Consider the following 22,040-nt stretch of genomic DNA (forward strand, 5'->3'; position numbering starts at 1 on the left):
TTTCCATGTAACAGAATTCTGTGGAAAATATCGTGCGCTGAACATTCGCAATGCGGCCCAACTGCTACTTTTACTATGAAGAAAAAAAGACAAACCAGGATGATCCATCCCATACTACAAATAAGTGGAATTATTGGATCAGGTGAAACCATTTGATAATATTCCGGCTAGACACTAACTTTGAACTTAAAAATCTAAGTTTTAGCTTAGTATAAGCAAAGGAAAGAATCACTAGTTTTCCTTAACAAACGACTTCACAACAGGTTTCACTTACATTTCGCCCAACTTATTCGAAGCCCTATATTTAACCGCGTTACAGTAGGCTACCCAAAAAACCAAATCGGGTATCATTAACTGTGTCGAGAAAAATGTGCCGCTAGACAGTGCTAATGGCGAATGACAATTGTTCGAGCGACTCTCTAAATTCGTGATATGTTCGAGCGATCCCAGGCGCTGATTTTAATTAAATTCTCGCCTTTATATGTTTAGGAATAAGAGCTAGAGGTTCGGTAACATGCGAGGTTCACGGTGAGTTTGCGGCACGGTGAGAGGAATGCAAACGATCCGCCTTTCACACGGCACGAAACCAGACAGGGTTGCACGCACTGTTGCCGACCGAAGCAACATAGTTAACTATAGCTGGTACGTCAATATAATCAATTAGCTGACCCGTCCCGGCAAGAATTTTCAAAAATCGATAAGGGGAAAGGAATTTCCAAAAATCCTGAAACTGTTCTCTTCATTTAAGATCAAAGGCCAAATATCAATTTTCATGGATGGAACGAACTTGAAAAATGACGCACTTTCATACAAACTTTCATGGCCTATTTAACCTCTTTAGAGGTGGAATTTCTAGAAATCCTTTAGGACCTACTACCTACTGTCAAAATTTTAAGTTTCTAACCCAGCGGTTTACGCTGTGTCAATAGATTAGTCAGTCATTGGTGTGCTCCACGCCACATAGGTATATGAGTAGGTACCTATGGTTGAAACTAAACTTCGTATAATTCGTGTTCCAGCTAAAAACTTTAGTGGATAACAGCAAATGTTTCTTAAAAAGTCCATTTATTATTTTTATTAAAGACGTGCTTAAAGATGGATACCGCTAAGTTGTGGAACGCCCTTCCGGCGTCCGCGCTTCCTAACTGTACCTATCCGTGTATAACTTGAATACCTTCAAGGCAAGAGTGAATAAGTATCTTCTAGGCAACTGCACTCGGCGCTAAAAACTTTATTACTGTTTTTCATAGCAAGCATTGAAAAAACTTAAGTTTCAATTAAGTAACTATGTTTAAGTAAAGAAAAAAAAATTGGAAGGTAGCCAAGTTAAAAAATGTTTTTTTGTCGTTTGCAGCAGTCAAGCTCAAATGAGACGGAATGAGAGCAACCGTATGAAATCCGGTTCACGTACACTTGACGGAACATTGAAAGGAGAAAGGATTTAAGCTGCACTTAAAAAAAAAATTTACAACCTGCGCACTTAATAATTAATTTATTATGTATGCGTATTTTATGTTATTTAGCTTGGAGTAGGCAAGGTACAAATTCAACTTTTGCAGAAACGTTACTTTAAGAAGAAAAGTTGTCCAGTAGAAATGTTAAAACCAGGCATGCAATATGTTTCGTGTAAAGAGAAGACCCTTTATCTCATACAGAGGAAAAAAGAGGGCTTTTGAGCTTAGAAGTTAGACCGGCTTTAGACATTGATCCCATGGGATTACTATCAACAGTGGTGGGCGGTGATTTCCATTTTAATGAAAAGCGCGTGAGGGATACAAACTACCTAAGTAATCTATCTAAGTAAATATAATCCATACTTCATACTAATATTATAAATGTGTGCGTGTCTGTCTGTCTGGCGGATACCTTATATCCCTAGGAAGGGAATAGGCTACTTTTAATACCGAAAAATCAAAGAGTTCCTACTGGATTTCGAAAAAAAAAAAACGTAAACGCACGTAGACGAAGTTATGGGCATCATCTAATTGGTACAGAGATAGCTTGCATGCCGGAGATGGACATAGACTACATTTTATCTCGGTAAAGTAAATTGTTCCCAGGAGAAGTCCGGGCAATTGGTGTAATATAAAAGGAGAAACTGACTGACTGACATACCTACAACGAAGTTCAAACTCAACGCTCGCGCCCGCGCTGTCTAGAAGTTAACAGGGCTCTCTCCGTCACTCGTTTCCACTCGTTTCATACAATCGTAGTTCCAATTTCATTTGAATATTAAGCAAGCAAAGTCCATGAAATTTTGCAGACATATTCTAGACCCTAATATCTGTGTCTGTGGTGTTTTAGATTATTCTAAAAATATGCAGTTTTAAAATTACAGGGGCTCCAAGATTTGTATGAAAATTTTAAGACCGCGTAACTTTGAAACCGAATATTTTAACAGAAATCTGGAAAACCACAGACATAGATATTAGTTTCTAGAATATGTCTGCAAAGTTTCATGGACTTTGGTTGCTTAATATTCAAATGAAATTGGAACTACGATTGTATGAAACGAGTGGAAACGAGTGACGGAGAGAGCCCTCAACTAGAAAAGGATTTTGAAAAATTCGAACGCGAGTGTGATCTTCAAATAAACTAAATCCACGTCGATGAAATCTAGGAAAAATATAAACACAATATCTGAAACCACAACTGTCCCCTTCTCATAACAATATTATTAATGTTTACAAAGTTAATAATATAAGGTCGAGCGATGCAGTATTTCAACAGCGCAGTCACAGAAGAAAAACACAACTTTATAATGTCAAAATTTAAGGCCGTCAGTAAACCTGTTGTAAACTAGCAACCCTGATTATATTGAAATAAATCAATTTGGTGAATGGAAACACTTTGATCCAAATACATAATATTAATTGACGACCTATATCTACGAGCGCATGTTTTTATCTAACAATTAATTAAGTAAGAGGGATTATTTTTGTGGTACCTACATAGTTACATAGTGGTGGTTTACAGGTATGTACAAAGTTAATGCGGATTTAGATGTACGAGTAGGTACCTAGTTAGTTAAGTCAGGGGACCAAGGAAGATATAAAACAACGGAGATAAAGAAGGCCCTGTATCATAAAATGGCAAGTGATCCTACATGAAAGTAATGCAATAAATATTTAAGTTATTAAGTACATTTAATCCATGTCATTTAAGTTATTCCATTTTTCATTTCAAGATACTTAATACCTACAGAAATTTTTTTGGAGTTTTTTTTTGTTTTTTTTTTTTTTAATGAGAACAATCTTATCATGTTACTTATACCTACAGTTGTAGTTACACAATCTCTAAACGAAATTGAAACCAAAATGACAGGTCTAAATGCGCTTTTAAAATTACTGCGGCCTTTTAAATTTTGACCTGTCAAATTAGTTTAAAAATTGTGCAAAACGGAATTCGTAGGTATTAGCATAATTCAATCTTTGACCAAGCGTGAAATTTTGTTTTTATAAACATACACCGTGTTTCGTTAGTTTCTTTTCATGTATCATAGGATTAGGTAAGTAAGGATTCTATCGGTATAAAGTATCTTAGCCGGAATTTTGTCTAATTCACTTACAACTTTCTCATCCTTAGTCTTATTTAAATTATGGTATGTTATGTACGTGGTCTGGCAAAATTATAACATAACGTACACATGTCAGTAGGTATAATATGTTAACAATATAATATAGTTCAGTAGAGGAGGGCCATTATGACCGTCCGACAATATCACAATACCTACCGTTCGGTGCACTTGTATCCACAAATGTATCAACAGCATGTTTTCGCGTCTCGATACATCGTGAGTGACGCAAGCCAGCACCAAAACACATGTATTATTATCAGTGTATTATTATATTGTATGTATTGCAATATAAATTGTATACCATTGTTTAATCTTCACGAACAACGTGAATATCTTTCATAAGTATTGTAGATCTTTAGCTCTTTGATCTAATCAATAACAACCCTAAACATTATAATATTGTCATATAGCTTCATTTAGTTGATCTTCTTATTCTTGGTTCAACTAACTAGTAGGTTCCATCTCAGTAGTAGGTACAGCACAAAGTTTCGGTAATAAGTCTAAATTCTAAAATATTTACGCAAAATTACTTAACTATCTACCAATGAATTATGGCTATTATTTATCAAGTAAAAACTTATTTATACTAAGTAACTTAATAAACTTCTAATTAAGTAGGCGCTATTAAGTAAATATAGGTATAATTATCTGTGATTAAGTATAATTACTTACTTTTAAGTATTTATTTTTATATTGGTAAAGAAATTCACGAACATAAAGATTAAAATTGAAATGTTTCTATACATAACCTTGTAACAACTGCATAAATCTAACTAAATGCATTTCATTCATTCACAGATGCAGTTAGTGAAGGAAAAAAAAGCCTCTAAAAATATTATTGAAAAAAAAATTTTTTTTTTTTAATTAATTATTATTATTGCTTTAGGTACGATTTTTGAAGTAATTGAGCTTAATAGTTAATTACTTAATTATTGTATAATAATGATAATTAAGTGATAAGCCTAGTTATTAGATTTAAATTCAAAATTTTTAGATTAGCTTCTTTTATATTCCTAAATGCCTTAGCTACATGAATAAAATAGTGGGTACCTATTACGAATTTAAATCTGGCAGCAAATTAGTTGCTTATAAAAAATGTATTATCAGAAGTGGCACCGGCATCGACACTCCGAACGGAAATTCGATTAGCATCACAATAAACGGACTCCCTCTACAGATTACAGTTAACACTTACGTATAATAATAGTAGATAGCCCGCACTCACTAGGAGAAAATGTTCAGGATATTATGTGAATCTTAACTTTTATTGTAATGCAGACAGACTACTCAGCTTTATGGGGCCTGTTACACTACCAATTTCCTCGATACGCGATATCGAGGAAATGTTGATGGTATGGGCAGTATCGCAATATATCCGGATGTTCTTGAAATCCTGCGAACCCAGCATGCCGCGACACGGTATTGTTAGTGTAATAACTGCCAATGTTTCCATGGCAGTAGAAGTAGGTACCTACTTAGTGCATGATTAGTTAGAACAATCTAAAAGCTTACTGACTGAGTCGGTAACTACCAACGCACAGCTCAAACTACTGGACAAATCGGGCTGTTTGGCATGCAGATTATTGTTTTGACGTAAACATCCGCTAACAAAGGATTTTTGAAAATTCAACCCCTAACGGTATAAAATAGGGGTTTCGTATGGGTTTGGTGTAGTCCACGCGGACGAAATCGCGGGCATAATATGCTAGTCAATAATATAATCGTTGGTCCCAACAAGGTGACTCGCATCGTTGACAGACCCTCACTAGGTAGATAGTATTTTTTGGAACTCATATTTTAGGAGTAGGTATACCTATAACTATACGAAGCAGGTTTATTCATTCATTAGCATTTCGGGTCTTTAGAGGTTAACCCATTAAGTCATCACTCAACATAGAAACTGCTTTATTTAAATCATCAAACTGATTGTTATGAGTTCTTCAAATATAACTATCCACGAACATGTTAATATGGTTAATAAAAACGTTCGCCAATCGCCAGGCCCGGCCTCTTAGTTCAACGCACCAGGTCGTCGGCACCACGTTGTACCGTACGCTACCATAAGAAATGAACGTTGGGGCAAGCAACTATAGTATAGTAGGTACCTGGCTACTACCCACATGAAGTGATCGCTCAACTCTCAACAAAATGTTCTGAATGGAAACACTTCCCAATTTGGGCGGATTGCTTGCTTTTATCACCAAAACGTGACGTCATTGGAGGGAAAACGAGTTACAGGTGCCAGATTAGCGTGCAAAACGTGACCAAAATTACCAAATAGGTAAGTAATTTTTCAGGAACTCGAAAAGGCATTCCGAACCCGTGGTAAATTCACTTCGGCGGTCGGTAAAAAATTGGAATTAAAACTTTTTCCTTTCTATCCTGATAATACGAAGCATTTTTTAAAAACATATTTTTTTAATTCCCACGTTTTTTGTCGATAATTCTAAAACCACTTTTTAGAAAAAGGACGGACGTTTTGTACCTATTCTATCTAGTATTTATGACGACTTTCAGGCGGGTTTCAGTCAGCTTTAGGCAATTAAGCTATCGGGAGTCGAGACCTAATCAACACAAGGTTATGTTGTTAATTAAATGTTCCAAAAATGAGTACGTACCTACCTACCTCATTAAGAAATGATAATATTATAAAACTGAATAAAATCCAAAACCTACTTAAGCACTAATATTTTAAAAGCATTATGATGTCGATACTTGATAAAAAGGCAATAAATAATACATTTTTTATCTTTGATATAGCTCTTTATGACGTAGGATCGACTTATCTATCCAGGTAGATATGTAGAAACCACAGAATACAAAATAAGGTTCGTAATTGAATGTGTCTTGCCAAGTGTCGCAAATAGCAACTCGCTCATATGAAAAATTACTTAAAAGAACGTTATTACTTAGGTGCTTAATATTATAATCTCTAGCATAGCTGTTTCTATAATTTGGTTCACATTAGGTCGAATTGGCAGTTTTGTTGCTCATCGATTGTTGGGTCTACCCATTCACATTCAAAATTGTATACCTACCTAATTGTATAACAACAAAAATCGTGGTAGGTCCTAAGATGGACAATTTCACATTTGATGAAAAGCAAATTTTCGCATTCAGAATCGAAAGCGCAAAAATTAAAAAAAAAAACACTTTTCGTTAAAAATCGCCTGGTGTGAAATCACTGTGAATATAAATATAATTTCATCAAATAAAAATGACGACCTTGTGAACCAGTTCACTGATGTTTCACTACACATATGCGCGGTGACAGTCACTTCTATGACTACATTACTTACCTATTCTGAATTCTGTGCTAGGAACAGGAACATCTACAATTTGCCGATCCACGATCAAAGCCGGAAAGATAAACGATTTGAGTTCAAGACACATTGATGTATTTATAACCATAACGCAAGAATGCAATTAGGTTTTACGTCTGTTGTACTGCATTCTTGAGGTTTTATCAGGGTTGGCAATGGGCATGTTTCAAAATATTCTAAGTACACGAAACTGCGGAAATCAAACAAGCGTTCCATAGTTCAAGTTTTCATACTAGGTAAGTAAAAGTACCCGAGAAGAAGGCCATCATGATCATCATCTCCTCCTCACGGATCATGAAAAGGTTAAAATGCGTGACCTGGATCGAACGCCAGACCACCGAGTAGGCTGACATTTTAACCACTAGGCCATCAGCGCTTTAAGGAAAAGACGAAGCAGATAACCGAGATACCTATCAGGTACAAAAATAAAGACTTTCCAAGTTTCCAGCCAATAACTAGGCATATTATAACTAGAAAGTACCTACCTACCCTCCTGTTTAGTAGGTACTTACCCATCTGTGGCTCCAAGAAGAAATTACCGTAATATCTAGATATCTGAAGATAGGTACTTATGTAAATCTTTTTGTTTCATCCCAAATTACCTAGTTCAAAAAACTTTCGGATTTTTCTTTCAGGCAGGTAGGGCTAGATTTCATACCTTTACTTACTGGTTTTGAAGTATTAATTTTTCCAATCCTACCCGGCAGTTAGGTACCGATTTTCTTTTGCAATGCAAGTGTGAAGCCGGTGGGATTTCAAAACAAGCTCTATCGCACCGCCCGCTGTGCCAATCACGAACTGTTATCGACCGTTATCGGAATTCGATTTGATCTTATGACTTTTTAATCCATTGGTACATTCGCGAATTTCGGCGCGACTCAAAACATTTTTGCTCAGTGATACTGATAAGAGATGACAAGGTCAACTTACCGGGTCGATGTCCGCATCCCAGACATCCTTCAGGTCGTTGGAGATGTCGAAATAGCTCTCCATGTCGGGGCCGAGTTCCTTCGACGGCCTCCGACCAGCACTAGGGAAAACTTCACTGAACACAGCTAGTCACGCTTGTACCACCTTTCCAAGTTCGAAACTCGGAAGGAATGTAAAGTAAACTTGCACTACAACTTTGTCAATATCAAAAATATACTTTCTTCGAAACAACTCACTGAATCGATCACAAGTTAGGACTTTCAGAGATAAGGTTTCACTATCCCATTTGTTTTTTAAATACGGGCTGTTATTATGTTTCGTGAAATCTCACTGCACGCGAGGAATGTTTTGGAGAGCGTCAGGGCGTGGATACAAACGCACGCGACGGAGTACGGGCGGCGAATGAGAGGCGCCGCGCCGTTAACCGCTCGCCCCCCCACCCCACCAGCTTCCATTCATAACGTGATAGGGGGTTAAACAGGGCCGTGAGTAGGGTGCGGGGGTGTAGTTAACTCTTTCAATAACAACGTGATAAGAGCTTATCATGATAAGGCAAAAACAATTGCGAAATCCAATAGAATAACTATATTGCATGAAAGAGATAATTTACAAGGGAACTGAAAATATAAGAATAGTGCAAGGGTTGGTTAATCACCAAAGCCATCTTTCACAGGCAACCCACACTTGATAACCGTAATGTAGGTAGGTGCATTGGGGCCATTCAAGGGACGGAACATCAAATTCCCGAAAGGCCGGCAACAAAAATGAAAACATAATAGGTAGGTAAGTATATCATACAAGTTAGGAGCAAAATTACAGAATGTCTTAAGCACCAAGTACTCGTAAAGCACGTCGCTTACGGGTTTCGCTGAGTTTTTCTGCTGCCGAGATTCCCTAGCACTATCCTCAAAAAATGCCGGGTTCGATTCCAGAGTAGGTCATAAATTATGGCTCTTAGCTAAGTTCAAGTAATTTGAGTAAAAATTCTTATTCTAAACTTAGTCAAGTATAGGTACATACATTGATTGCAAAAAAACAATAAATCACCTTCGTTTTTAACGAACTTTATTTTGATTATAAAATTGCACTTAACAGATCTTACTTTCTCTTCCTTGAAGTACATACTTACAATGAGCAAGATATAATAGGATATAGGTATTTCTATATACATACAATAAACTAAATAAATGCTTAAGTTAATAAAAAAAATTGTTTCTTTATCTAACATGACAGTAATCTTATTACTTATTATTCCTAGTACCTAATTAATATTTTAGATTTGGTACTTAATATTTTTCAACAACATCATCTCATTCAAAATCAGTTGCCATATTTAATTACTATACAAAACGGCAAAAACCCAGAAAATAATATTCAGTCTCCAATAATTTCAAACAAATTATGAATTGAACGCAACGTCGAGAATCTATGAATCGCTCTGCAGCACAAATTCGCGCGCCGCACCGCACTTCACCAGGTATTGATTGACGAACCAACCACGCGGCCGGATAGATATCCTACGGTCGCGCCTCACTTCACTTTACGCGATATATCGCGGCGCGGCGGCACAGACCACACCGTCGCGCCTCACTAGTCACTTCGTAGTACGACATACAAGCATAGGGCAGGGGAGGTTATTTCTGCCCGTTCTTCTTGGGAGGCACAGTGAAGAGTGAGGGAACGTGCGCGTGCAGCGCGGACACGCCGCCGTGCAGCACGCACACGCGCGCCGCGCCGCACTTCACCAAGTATTCACTGAACTGCAGAAAAAAAAGTTATATTAAAACAAAACACTTAAGTTCAACCTCAAAGTCTGACCAGAGTGAACTAGAGTGAGGAAACTCTCGCCTTGATCCTGAATCAACGATCTGACAAATATTAGGCTATGAGTGACGTGAAATCAAAGAAAAATAACCGTTTCATAGCGTCAAATGTAGATGACAGTTGACGCCTGCCAGTGACGTCGAAGTAAGGTAACCAACTGTTGTGACCTGTGCTCAAACTTAAAGGCCGATTCACACCAATTGCGTATGCAGCATGTACACGTGCGTAGTGGCGTGAACCCGTAGACAGAACTGCACGCATTACGTGTACGTGAACGTTCACGCCTCGTAAGCGGTATGCCATGTTTCATACAGTTCCATACATTACAAAGCAATGGTACGCGCTACGTCTACGCTTACGCAGCCTGTGTGAACGAGCTCTAAAGTTGTGGCAGATATTACGATTTTATTATCACTAGTAAACTTTTTTGAAGTTCGCACCGGAAAGCGCAGCGTTGGAAGACTCTCCTCTGAGTGGACAGTCGAGACAGATAGACAAAAGAATCGCATGGAGCTGCTGGATGTAGGCAGCCGCTGAATTCCACCAGCGCAAGACCGTAGTGTGTGGAAGTTCCCATAAGAGACCCATGTCCAGCAGTGGATGTCTATCACACTAATATCACACTTCACACTAATCACACTTCACACTAATCACACTAATATTATAAAGGCGAAAGTTTGTATGTGTGTGTGTGCGTGTGTGTGTGTATGTTTGTTACTCCTTCACGCAAAAACTACTGGACGGATTTGGCTGAAATTTGGAATGGAGATAGATAATATCCTGGATTAGCACATAGGCTACATTTTATCCCGGAAAATCAAAGAGTTCCCACGGGATTTCAAAAAACCTATATCCACGCGGACGAAGTCGCGGGCATCATCTAGTTGCTTGATAATGATGATGTTGATGGAAATTGGTTAAAGACAGAATCAACTCACTAATTGCGCCGTCTCGTCCTCAGCGGAGGTGACCACTATGACTTTCTTCGCCTTGATCGCCTCAGTCAGGGTCTTGTACGGCTGCAGACCGAGAGACCTTAGCTCGTGCTGCCCAAGATGCACCCCGCTGTACGGTACGTTGATACTGCCGTCTATGCAACTCTTCTCGTATCTGTGCAAGGGAAAATTGGGTGGGTTCCCAAAGAGTCACACTTAATCGTGTCACAGTGTGACTTGTTGGGCACCCACCGAAAATCGCTGAACGACTCGAATATGGTGGGTCCCCACACTCAATTGCGTCACAGTGTGACTCGTTGCAACCTGGTTATACATTAGCATTCCCAACGAGTCACGCTGTTGTCTGTCACAGTCTAGGAGTGACTCGTTGGGCACCCACCCTCGAAAGTTAAATTTATAAATTTTATTTACGTTAGTGTGCATTTGAAAGACCTCGTTAGCTGTATGAAACTATCGAGCAATTTCTATTATTGTAGTTTTGGAAATCGCTAGGTGTTATTTTGTTGCGCACTGAAAAAAAACCGATTGACGTTATTTATAACTGCATACGGCAGATGATAGATTTAGATTTTCAAAAATCTCTTTGATTTTCCGGGATAAAAACTTGCCTATGTCACTCTCCAGGTTTTCAACTATATCCATGTAAAAAATTAAGTCAGTTCGTCATTGCTCTATTGTGGCATGATTGAAGGACAAACGAACCAACCAATAAACAAATCGCTTTCGCATTTAAAACATGGGCAGTGTTTTGTATAATATGTTGAGTTATGCATTCACTTACAACAAATTCGATCTGATGTCGACGACACAGCATTTGTCTTGACATACCAGCGAGAAGAAATCTGACAAACTGAGGTGAGGACAGATCTCAGTCAGTAGCACTTCCATAGGGACCTCGACGATATCCTGGAGAAAGAATAGTTACAATACAAATGTTGTCAGGTAAAAAGAATACAAGTGTAAATTAAAAATTTATAACACCCCCGACAAGTGAAGGTTACAGTAACTAGAAAAGAGCTGATAACTTTCAAACAGCTGAACCGATTTTCTTGAATTCTAACTAAGAACACTCTCGATCAAGCCACCTTTCAAACAAAAAAAAAAGATACCACAGACAGATACACACGTCAAACTCATAACACCCCTCTTTTTGGGATGGGGGTTAAAAACTAAACAGCATTAACACCCGACTACTACCCGCGAACTGTCGATAGATAGCGATAAATAGTAAAATAGTTTTTCTATCGCTCGGTGTATTTTAACATTGCTATATTATTTATATTTATGAACTCAGAATTTTTTCCTCTTTCATTTGACATCCCACTCGATACAATAGAAAAAAAAAAGTTTCCAGTGTACAAGCTATCTTTGTACCAAACGTCAAAATCGGTTAAAAGCTAGCAAACTGACAGACACACGTTTAGATATAATAATATTAAGTAGGTATAGGATATGGCTTAAACTGATTATTTATACCTACTCTCTTTAGACTGATAATAATAAGTTAATGTATGTGTCATAACTCGTTAGTTGGAAACAATACTGTGAATATGTTAAGTACTTGTTATTTAATGTAATGATGATTGGACAATGGACAGGTTTAATTGAGGGACTATTACAGTTTATTAGTATTTAGTTGGCTTGGCTCTTTATGGTTCGAATATTATAATGCAATAAACATATCTCTTTAGGAAATTGGTATTATTGGATAATGCTTTTAAAGAAATAAAGTTGAATTTACACGGTACTTGATTTATTTATAAAATTCCGTGATAAAACAAGAAACCCTTTTATTCAAGTCCATTCACTTGTCTATATGTTACAGGTATTAAAAAAACGGCCAAATGCGAGTCCGACCCGCAGACGAAGGGTTCCGTACCACCCTACACCGTACCGTACCGTAAGGGGACGTACAAGAAAAAAACACTTTTTAATTTTTTTTTAAATTTCATCATTTTCATTTTGATTCTTATCATTTGCTGTTTTAGCGGAAATAGAAATACACGTTATGTAAAACTTTCAACTGTCTACCTACTCATATTACGGTTCACGAGATACATTCCGCTGACAGACAGACGGACGGACAGCGGAAGCTTAGTAATAGGCTTGTCGGCACCCTTCGGGTACGGAACCCTAAAAACTATAAGAGTTGTAAAGTCGAAATTTAAACAGTTATTATTTTTAATCCTAGATTCCTAGCAGCTGCCTTTTGGGAATTTATAATTTCTTGTCTCTGGTCTGGTCTCTGAATTTTTATCGAAACTTACCATTGGATCCTTTATTTCTGGTTCATTTGTAAATCTTCTGTAGCTTATACTTCGAGGCGAAATCCGACACATTTCAATCGAGTCCTATGTAAAAAGACTTTTAATTATTAAATAGATAATAATAGATACCTTAATATAATTTTTTGACCTCCCTGGCGCCTGACCTGATGAGCGCTGTGGTCTTTTAAGTAGGAGGTGTCGGGTTAGATTCTGGGCAGGGGCAATTTATATTTTCTAAACTGTCTCCGGTCTAGTTTGTGGGAGGCTTCGGCCGTGGCTAGTTAGCACTCTACCGGCAATGCCGTTTCACCAAGCGTTCCGGTACGATACCATGTAGAAACCGACCAGAGGTATAGCTGTAATTGAACTGCCATATCCCTTCTAAGTTAGCCCGCTTCCATCATAGACTGCATCATCACTCACCATCAGGTGAGATCGCAGTCTAACTTGTGTCAGAATTTAAAAATTAATTATTGGTTGTCTCCAATAAATTAAGGTTTATACCAGAAGATTTTTTCTCAGGTCTTAGAAAAATGTTTCTTACGCTTCTTCGAGCAAGTACAGAGTGATTGTGCATTTAGTTTTCACGGTCGTCAACCACGAGTATATAATTATGAGTCTCAACTTCTCAAGCCAGACGCATCTAATATTAACATGTTAATTCAATTCCAAGAGAATGCGTGCCGTGAAATAGTAAAATAGTTTACGTTTACAAGCCATTAAGTGTCGACCTGTCGACCTAAAGAACGGAAGTACTTAGTTATTATGTTTCTATCTAAAAACAGGCGTGCAGTTAGTTTTTAGAACCCTTACTTCGAAATACTGGAGATTAACTTCTTAATAATTAAGAATTAATTATTAAGAATTAACTAAAAACTCCCTTCTTGTCACTACTGTGAGCTCGGTTTACGCTGGCTTTAGTTAATATATTTCGAAAAACGTTATGCCATATAAATGGCAGGTAAACATCTTACCTTGACACACTCTCCAATATCAATCTCGGGTAAATCGGAAAACAGTAAAATGCACTCATTGAATCCAGACTCCAGAAGGGTAACTCTCAATTGCCGAAGGATACCAACTCCCATGAAAAGAGGTAAAGACGTTCCTTCCACTAGAAGCGCGTCCCATAGATGGACGATTTTATGTAGGGGAAATACATCTAAAAAAAATTTTACGCAAGTTATGAAAGCTAAGTTAATAAATCGGCCAAGTGCGAATCGGAGTGGTACACGAATGGTTCCGTACCAAGAGTAATAAAATACAAGGAATAACACTTTTCAATTTTTTTAATTTTCATGAATACCATTTTGAAACTTTTATTATGTTATAGCGGCAATAGAAATACTCACTCTGTTAAAATTTCAACTCTTTACCTATTACAGTTCTCGAGATACTGAGAAGAACGAGAGAGAGCCCACTGAGAGACAGACGGACGGACGGACAGCGGAAGCTTAGTAATGTCCCGTTTAAGTACACTTCCTATATAGGTGTTTTTTGAAATTAAAGTTTTGTCTGTTGGCCCCCAAAAATCTATACACACAAAACAAATAGTCCAATCTGAATTTGTGTATTTAATGTTTAGTCTATGACCTGCACACTTCGCCATGTTTCAACTTCATATTGGACTGCTTGTTTTGCGCGCACTATACTTACGGGAAAACATCGTTAGGAACCATGGTATAGCGAACAGTTCAGGTACAAAGTTGATTTCGTGTAAATGCGTAGCTAGCTCCGGTTCGTGGAAGGCGGTCATTTGCCAGAACTTGGCTAGGTACTCCTTGATTACTGCACTGTTGTCCTTTAGGAAGAACTTATGCAGGAACTTAGGTACGAACGCTGAGAGACAGGCGAAGGCGCGTGCTGAGAAAAGATGAACAAATGGCGCTTTAAAAAATGTTTCAACCCCGAGTTATATGAAATATACAATAGTGAGACACATAATTTCTACAATTTTTCGACATGACGGTGCCTGTCTATAACAAATCGAGTATTTGGCGTTTGATTTTATATACTAATATCTTAGAATGAAGTTTTTGAGAACATCATGGTAAAAAACATGCATTGATTTATGCCTATATCTCTATATCACTGCATCGCCTGATATTGGTTTGCAAAAAAACGTTTGTCACTCAATTAATATTGAATATTGATGAGCGTCAATAGCTTAGAGACATATCGCTTCGCTTCAAAAATCTGCGTGTTCAAAACGACTTACCTTCATTACAAAAATTGAGATACAAAAACGGAGCCGTCAAGGAGTCCAATCCTTGCCAGTATACGTACTGTGGGTTCGTCAGCAACCAGGCTTTTAGTAACCTCTTGAGGGTTTTGTGTCCCGCTGAGCCGCATAGCAACCAGCAGTATTGGTGACAACGCGGTATGTCCACATCAATCTGCACGAAAATATCTGATCAATCATGTCATATTCATCCGACTATGAAATGTTGTAGGGCAGTGTGTGTGTATGTGGATGTTGGTTCATTGGTCCCCTCCTACTTGCAAAAGTATTCTTTAGATTTGACAAATAAGATGTCACTGACACTTTTTTATCTTTACATATGTGACGTCATGACAAATTCAATATGGCGGATTTGACGATATTGGTTTCAGGAAAGGTTTTAGGGCCTGAGCAAACAGTAGAGTGAGGTATAAGCGTGAGTGGAATGCAGCAATGTTTCTCTAAGAAGAGAAATTTTGCTGCATTCCACTCCATGCTAAGAAGACTAAAGACTAAGAAGTCTTTAATTCAGCTTTATATAGGTACTTTGTCATGTCGCTGAAATTGGTATACTGAAAACAAAACACGAAAGGCGTGCGGCTCGCTTGGGCGCGCCTGTTATGCTAAATCTACTAAGCTAAGAATCAATTTAGTTTGAGTTGTTAATAAGAACAAGAAATGCCTGTTCATCCGTAATAGTAGGTATTTTTATTAACAGTAGTGGTTGTTAAATACAAAAATACCTGTCTATCCGTAGGCGTGGGAGTCTCCTTGTCAATCCTCTCGTATTGGTCCTCTATGTCCCCCACTACGCCCAGCAAAGCAGCCCACACCTCCCCCCTCACTAGAGGGGGAATGTCGATCTCCGCTTCTGCTCTTATGTACTGCGCTGTATATGGGTAGCCCTGGATAAAAAAAGTCATAAGGCAAAGGCTCCCTATCATCCATCCACCTGGTGAGAGGATCATCCAATGCTACGCTTTCCGGTGCGTGCGAGGTCGCCATTCCAACACCTTGGGATCCCAATGTCTATCGATTTTTCGAACCATATGCCCTGACTTTGTTACTCTGGTTCTCCTACGGATCTCCGTAGGAGATTCCAGTCCTTTGATTTGATCACATAGATCCTATCTTACCACACCAAAGACTACCTCTTTTGATCATCTAAGCCATAAGTAAAAATGCGATCTCCATAAGTAAAATTGCGCGGTGCCCAAGCAGGCATGAGGTTAGTTTCATCAATGCATTAGTTTGTTTCATCTATTCACCCCAAAGTCTGATAAGAAGCTGATAATTTTACTTTATACCCATCTTTTTCTATTTACATATTTTTATGCAAAAGAAAAATAAACTGCAAATTCTTAAACAAATATTTCATTGCCTACTTACATGCAAAAGTCTTTCGAACCACAGTAATCTATAAAACTGGTACTCCGTATCCCTTTCCCTAATAATCTTTGGTAAAGCAACTGCATCATAATCTCTTTTCCTCTCATGCATTAACGGGTAGAAGTCCTGCGGTGGGATGTGGCTGAGGCGATTCTTCAGTAAATCCAAACTGTATTTAGCTATTCGACGGTCGAATAATGCACCTGTCTTTCCACCAATGGTACATCCATCTAAAAGGATTGCTCTATAACAAATTAATTGGTTTTGCATGTAGAATTTCAAGCAGAAATGAAATGTTATTTGTTTGTAAACTGTTTAAAAAAATTAAAAACTACATTAATTGTAACTAGTGCAAAAAGTTAATTCAAAAATACCTGCTCAAATAAAGTTAATGAAGTTTTTTTTGTTGAGATTGTGCAAAAATGGGTTACACTGTAAACCCACTTTTGTGGAGACAAGTAAAACAATTATTACGTGTATGATATATTATGACCGTCTGGTCATATAAAATACTTGCTCAAGGGGTGCAACTAGTAAATCATGGTCTATGGTCACTAAGTATAATACTATTCTGCCGTCCTAACGAAGAGAGCAATAACTAGGTTTCGACTACTTTCGAGATATTCGCGGTTATGATTAGCTACTTACAAATCGTAATCCATACTAATATTATAAAGAGGAAACCTTTGTATTTTTGTATGTTTGTATTGAATAGGCTCAAAAACTACTAGACCGATTTCAAAATTTCTTTCACCATTACTTAGAGGGATTCTTCCGAATCCGTATAAGCTATATTTTATCCCGGAAAATAGATAGGATTTTTCGTGGTAGTGAAAATTGTGGAGTAAGGCGTCGAAAAAACTGCCGTACGTTAACGATTCTCGCGAACGCTGCTTAAATGGTTAGAGATGTATGGTTGACTTCTATAAAAAAGTTGTAGAACTCAATAATGCCTACAAAAAAGTCCGCGATAGTATAAACCAAACATTTATATTTTAGCCATTATAACCACTTTTCCATAGAATAAAAGTAATTAAAATTATTAGCCTATGTTTATTGATCATATTATCGTCAAATACTAATCCTTATCCAAATAAACTATTTATTGAGCAAGATTGTTTCAATAGCTATAAATTACTTTTTATTTTATTCCAATCGGACAATCCATTCAAAAGATATTACGAATTTAAAATTGTAATTGGTATTAAAATGAATGATGGTGTCGCAGGACTCGCACGGCGAAACCGCAGGGGTTCAGAGAGCTTAAAAAATAAATGTCCACCCGTGCGAAGCCGGGGCGGGTCGCTAGTATTACATATTGCAGTTTTGATAACCAACAGAACCGAAACTACTGAAGATACAAAAAAGACGTCTAAGGCGAAAATGTAGAGCTCATTTTCCTGATTACGGATATGGTCTTAAGTCAATTTGCCCAAAAACTCGACTTATTGCACTCTTTGTTAGGACGGCAGTATGGTATTGTATAAATTAGTTCCACTGGTTTTTCGCAATATGGCGAGGTATTTTATTTTTCTATGGTCTATGGTCACTAAGTATAATATTATGGTATTGTATAAATTAGTTCCACGGGTTTTTCGCAATATGGAGAGGTATTTTATTTTTTTGGTCGGGCTTTACATACTTACATAGGCATAGACAATATGGGGGGACTATTTTTAATCAGTCCATTCTTTTTCAACTCAGCCTGTATATCCCCTCCTGTTAACTGCCACCAGTAATAAAGATACTGCAGCTTACATCCCATTAAGCCACGAGGCTTCTTAATTTCTAAAGGTGTTTGACTACTCATTTGTGATAACTCTTCAAAAAGTTCTGCAAATGTTGTTCTCTCACTTGGATATATTTTTAAGCATTTTTCTATAACATTTCTGATATTTTCGGGAACTTTCTGAAAGAAATTTGTATCTGTACATTGTATGCATAATTAAGTAAAGTCAACAATACAAATGTATATCTCTATCGCACATCTCTTTTTCTTTAATCCGATAAATAATTAAAAACACGACTACCCTGCTAAATAAACACATTCGACAATGGCGCAGTACAGCCGCCATATTGTCTTTTTTGGTTTTTGAGGTACGGGATATATGGGATATAATTTTGAGGTATGGGATCCTCATGATAATGTTAAGAATTTTTATTTATTTGCTAACCAGAGGTTTTCTTACCTTATATTCTTCATAACAGTCATGTTCTCTAGCTATCCTTTCAGCTGGGTTGTTAGCATGCACCAGAGTCAGTATCCTTCTTAATATGGGGCCAGGTTTCAAGCTGCTCCACAGCTTTCCAATACACATTTCAAGAAGAATTATACCGAAAGCCCATATATCAGCTGCTGGACCACCTCCATTTAGGATTGTTTCTGGACTTAAATATCGAGGTAGCCTGGGAAACATTCAATAGAAAAAAGTTAAGGCTAAGATTTTTGTTTTTAGGGCTCCATACCTCAAAAGGAAAAGGATTATAGGATCACTTTGAGTGTCTATCTGTTCGTCTCTCAGGAAAACTTATAGAGCACTTCCCATTGTCCTAGAATCATGAGAGGTTATCTTAGCACAAGGAAAAAATCCAAAAAGTGAATTTGTGGGTACATCATAAAAAAATTAAAAATGTGCTCATAAAAAATTTACTTACTAAATCACATTAACTTGCAGTGTTCTACATAAAAATGTTAGGTACATATATCTTTTAAGATGACATGGAACCCTTCGTGTGAGCGACCTCACACTTGGCCAGTTTTTTTATTCAGATACAAGAAGTGGGCTCCATAGTCACAAACTTTTGTCTGATGTTGATCTTTGCATTTCTTTTGTGACTCAGAGAGCGTGCTCACCTATTGGTCTTGGTTATTTTATCATAAGAAAGACATATAGAGTGAAAAAAGTCAGTATCTTCAGGGATTAAAAAATGAGTTATATGACACAGGGATAAATCCTAGGATAAATTGTGGAAGTTTAATATAAAAGAAGTGAAGAGTGACACTCACCCAAGTGGGAATGGCACCTCATTTCCCCCATTAGTCATATAATACAGTCCATAGTTGAACAACTTCACCCTCCCTGTACTGTCCAACAGTATATTATCCTCTGATAGAGTTCTGTGTGTTATGTCATTTTTATGAAGAAACTTCATGGCGTGAGCTACTTGGACTGCTATGTTGAGAACTTCATCAAAGGAGAATTTGGATATGTACTCTGATAGGGACTTTCCTAATACCTCAGCCACTACTATGATTCTTTCTGAAAATAAGAAAATTTGATTACTTTTAATTGAGAGGAAATATCTAAAGACCTTTTTATAATAACAGACTAACTGTCCCATTTCAGCTTTGCTCTAATGGAATTTTTAGATGATGTAGGTGTGGAATTTTCAAAAATACTGAAAAACGCAATTCTTTATTTTTAACCAAAAGCCCAGATACCAATTTTCACAGATATAACTTTTTGATATAAAGTTTTATCAAAAAGTTTTTAAATGTGTGTACCTAGGTACACCTAGATTTGCAAAATGATTTTTCGTGACATAACTATTTCACTTAGCCTTCAGGGTCCTTTTAAATGTTCCACAGTCCACAACCATACCTCAGCAGCGGCAAAAATATTGTCAAACAGTGGCAATGTGCGAATTAACTCTGCCATGAGTCCATTCAAACAAGATGCCTGATGAAAGTTACGTCGGTTGGCCCAGCAAAATTATTTTTACTTCAATAACTTACCATGTTTCCCTCTAATAATATCCAGATATGTACAAAGATTAGGATGTTCAATCGTCAACAATCGCTGGGACCTTCCAAGTATGGTTACTGAACTTGGGGTTAAAGGCAGTCCGTTGCTCCCACAGGTTTCCCCTGGATGATTCTTTGCAAAGAAAGTGCATGCTGCAAACTTATAGTTCTCGTCTTCATTCATTTTATCCAGATTTTATCGCTATTATGAGATAGGGGCGGAAACTTGTACAGCCAAATGTTCAAAATTACGAGTAATTACCTAATTAAGAGTAATAAATAAATCCTTAAATGTACATACAAAATGTAAAACCCCTTGGATAAATTATCATTAATTATGTTCCCAAAGGTTATTAAGACCCGTTTATTTACTATATTTTTCGAAAACACGAAATCACGAAATTCTTCAAAAAGGTAAACATTTTTCAACTATTTTACTGCAGTTGTCTTCTGTGATCTGTCATAAAATATGTCATGTGATGTCAGCTGTCATCATGGCTATCAGTGTCATATTCATATTCATTAATAAAATACCATTGCAATGGTTGTGATTGACAGAATTTATGGTTCAAGGCCACAAGGATCTTTTGGCGCGTGGCTAAAATCGGTACTAACGCCGCCATCTTGTTGAGTGTCACACTGTCCCCTTGTACGTGGTGTTGCTAAGTAAAAAAACTGAAATTCACCATTTTTATTTTTAATATTCAAGCCATTCTAAATCATAACATCACGATATAAATTGATAACTAGCTGATGCCCGCAGCTTCGCCCGCGTTGATTGGTCAGATCCCCTGCAGCATCAGGATTGAGGAGTTGGACTCCAAATTTTTTATGAAACAATGTCGCAAAGTTCTTCTATCGATTAAAAAAGAAATGACGCAAATCGGTCCAGAAATCTCGGAGATTTCGGTGTACATAGGTAGAAAAACACAACTCCCTTTTTGAAAGTCGGTTAAAAAAAGTAGCCTATGTTACTCCCTGGTCAATTTTCTACTTGTCTGTGAAAATCCCGTCAAAATCGGTTCAGCCGTTCCCAAGATTAGCCTTTTCAAACAGACAGACAGACAGACAGACAGACAGACAGACAAAAATTTTAAAAACGTGTGACTCAGTTATAGTATCGTTCAAATAACCATATGACCTTAATATGCGGTAGTTATTTCGAAATTACAGACAGACACTCCAATTTTATTTATTAGTATAGAGTATAGATAATAGATACAGCATAAATATGTCTGCATCTTATGGCTATATTTAGCAATAGGTAAATATAGTATTTGAGCAGGTAAACAATATGTTAGGTTACAACTCCCTGGCCTATCAATGTTTTTATGATTTTTTTTCTATGTACAAACAGGAATGGCTTTCCTAATTTCTCTTTCAGTTAAAATTAGATAAAACTTTCTCGATTTTCAACATTGACATTTTCAAGATATTTCCGAAACTTGAGAAGATTTTATTTGCTGGCAGCTTTTGTGCTAGATAACTACGCTTCCCTGTCAATGTCATCCAAATGCCAAAAGATCCTTGTCGGACTGTATTCTTATTGCAAAAATGCTTTGTACAACTTTGTATTTATGACTAGGTACTATATAGGTAGGTAACTTTTTTACAAATACAAAGTATAGTACAGTTTGTACTATGTACAAAGTGAGTCAGTGTTTATACTTACGACTTAGGGTTTACCCTAATTTTGTAAGAATTCGCCATAAATTATTAAAGGTGAACTTATCCGAGCCAAACGCGTCGAACGAGTCGAACAACACGAATTTTAGAATTCTGTCTATTATGAGATATCATGAAAGCTC

General features: G+C 37.2%; 2 protein-coding genes and 1 long non-coding RNA gene across 5 annotated transcripts in view; 1 reads left to right on the forward strand and 2 right to left on the reverse strand.

Moving 5' to 3' along the window:
• LOC123866435 (cyclic AMP response element-binding protein A) overlaps positions 1 to 8,222 on the reverse strand; it is a 126,570-nt gene extending 118,348 nt beyond the window's left edge. For both annotated transcript variants that reach the window (XM_045908005.1, XM_045908004.1), the window contains exon 1: positions 7,831 to 8,222. In XM_045908005.1, coding sequence (XP_045763961.1) covers positions 7,831 to 7,893 — 63 coding nt within the window. In that variant the 5' untranslated portion in view covers positions 7,894 to 8,222. The remainder of the gene's footprint in view (positions 1 to 7,830) is intronic.
• LOC123866458 lies at positions 2,515 to 14,527 on the forward strand. Its single transcript, XR_006796199.1, has 3 exons — positions 2,515 to 2,525; positions 13,594 to 13,600; positions 14,463 to 14,527. It is a non-coding gene; the product is annotated as an uncharacterized LOC123866458 (long non-coding RNA).
• LOC123866419 (TBC domain-containing protein kinase-like protein) lies at positions 8,874 to 20,679 on the reverse strand. 2 transcript variants are annotated; one of them, XM_045907978.1, is made up of 14 exons: positions 20,224 to 20,679; positions 19,495 to 19,747; positions 18,677 to 18,893; positions 18,134 to 18,396; positions 16,488 to 16,731; positions 15,842 to 16,003; positions 15,096 to 15,273; positions 14,534 to 14,740; positions 13,852 to 14,039; positions 12,878 to 12,961; positions 11,392 to 11,516; positions 10,593 to 10,764; positions 9,584 to 9,590; positions 8,874 to 9,312 (listed from the first exon to the last, which is right to left on the reverse strand). In XM_045907978.1, the coding sequence occupies exons 1-14, from the start codon at positions 20,414 to 20,416 to the stop codon at positions 9,257 to 9,259; spliced, it is 2,349 nt and encodes a 782-aa protein (XP_045763934.1). In that variant the 5' UTR covers positions 20,417 to 20,679; the 3' UTR covers positions 8,874 to 9,256. The 2 variants fall into 2 exon arrangements, with proteins under 2 accessions (XP_045763934.1, XP_045763933.1); XM_045907977.1 differs by having other exon boundaries at positions 8,874 to 9,590.
• Positions 20,680 to 22,040: the final 1,361 nt, after the last annotated feature.

The sequence above is a fragment of the Maniola jurtina genome, chromosome 6 (genome assembly GCF_905333055.1).
Source record: "Maniola jurtina chromosome 6, ilManJurt1.1, whole genome shotgun sequence".
Classification (NCBI taxonomy): domain Eukaryota; kingdom Metazoa; phylum Arthropoda; class Insecta; order Lepidoptera; family Nymphalidae; genus Maniola; species Maniola jurtina.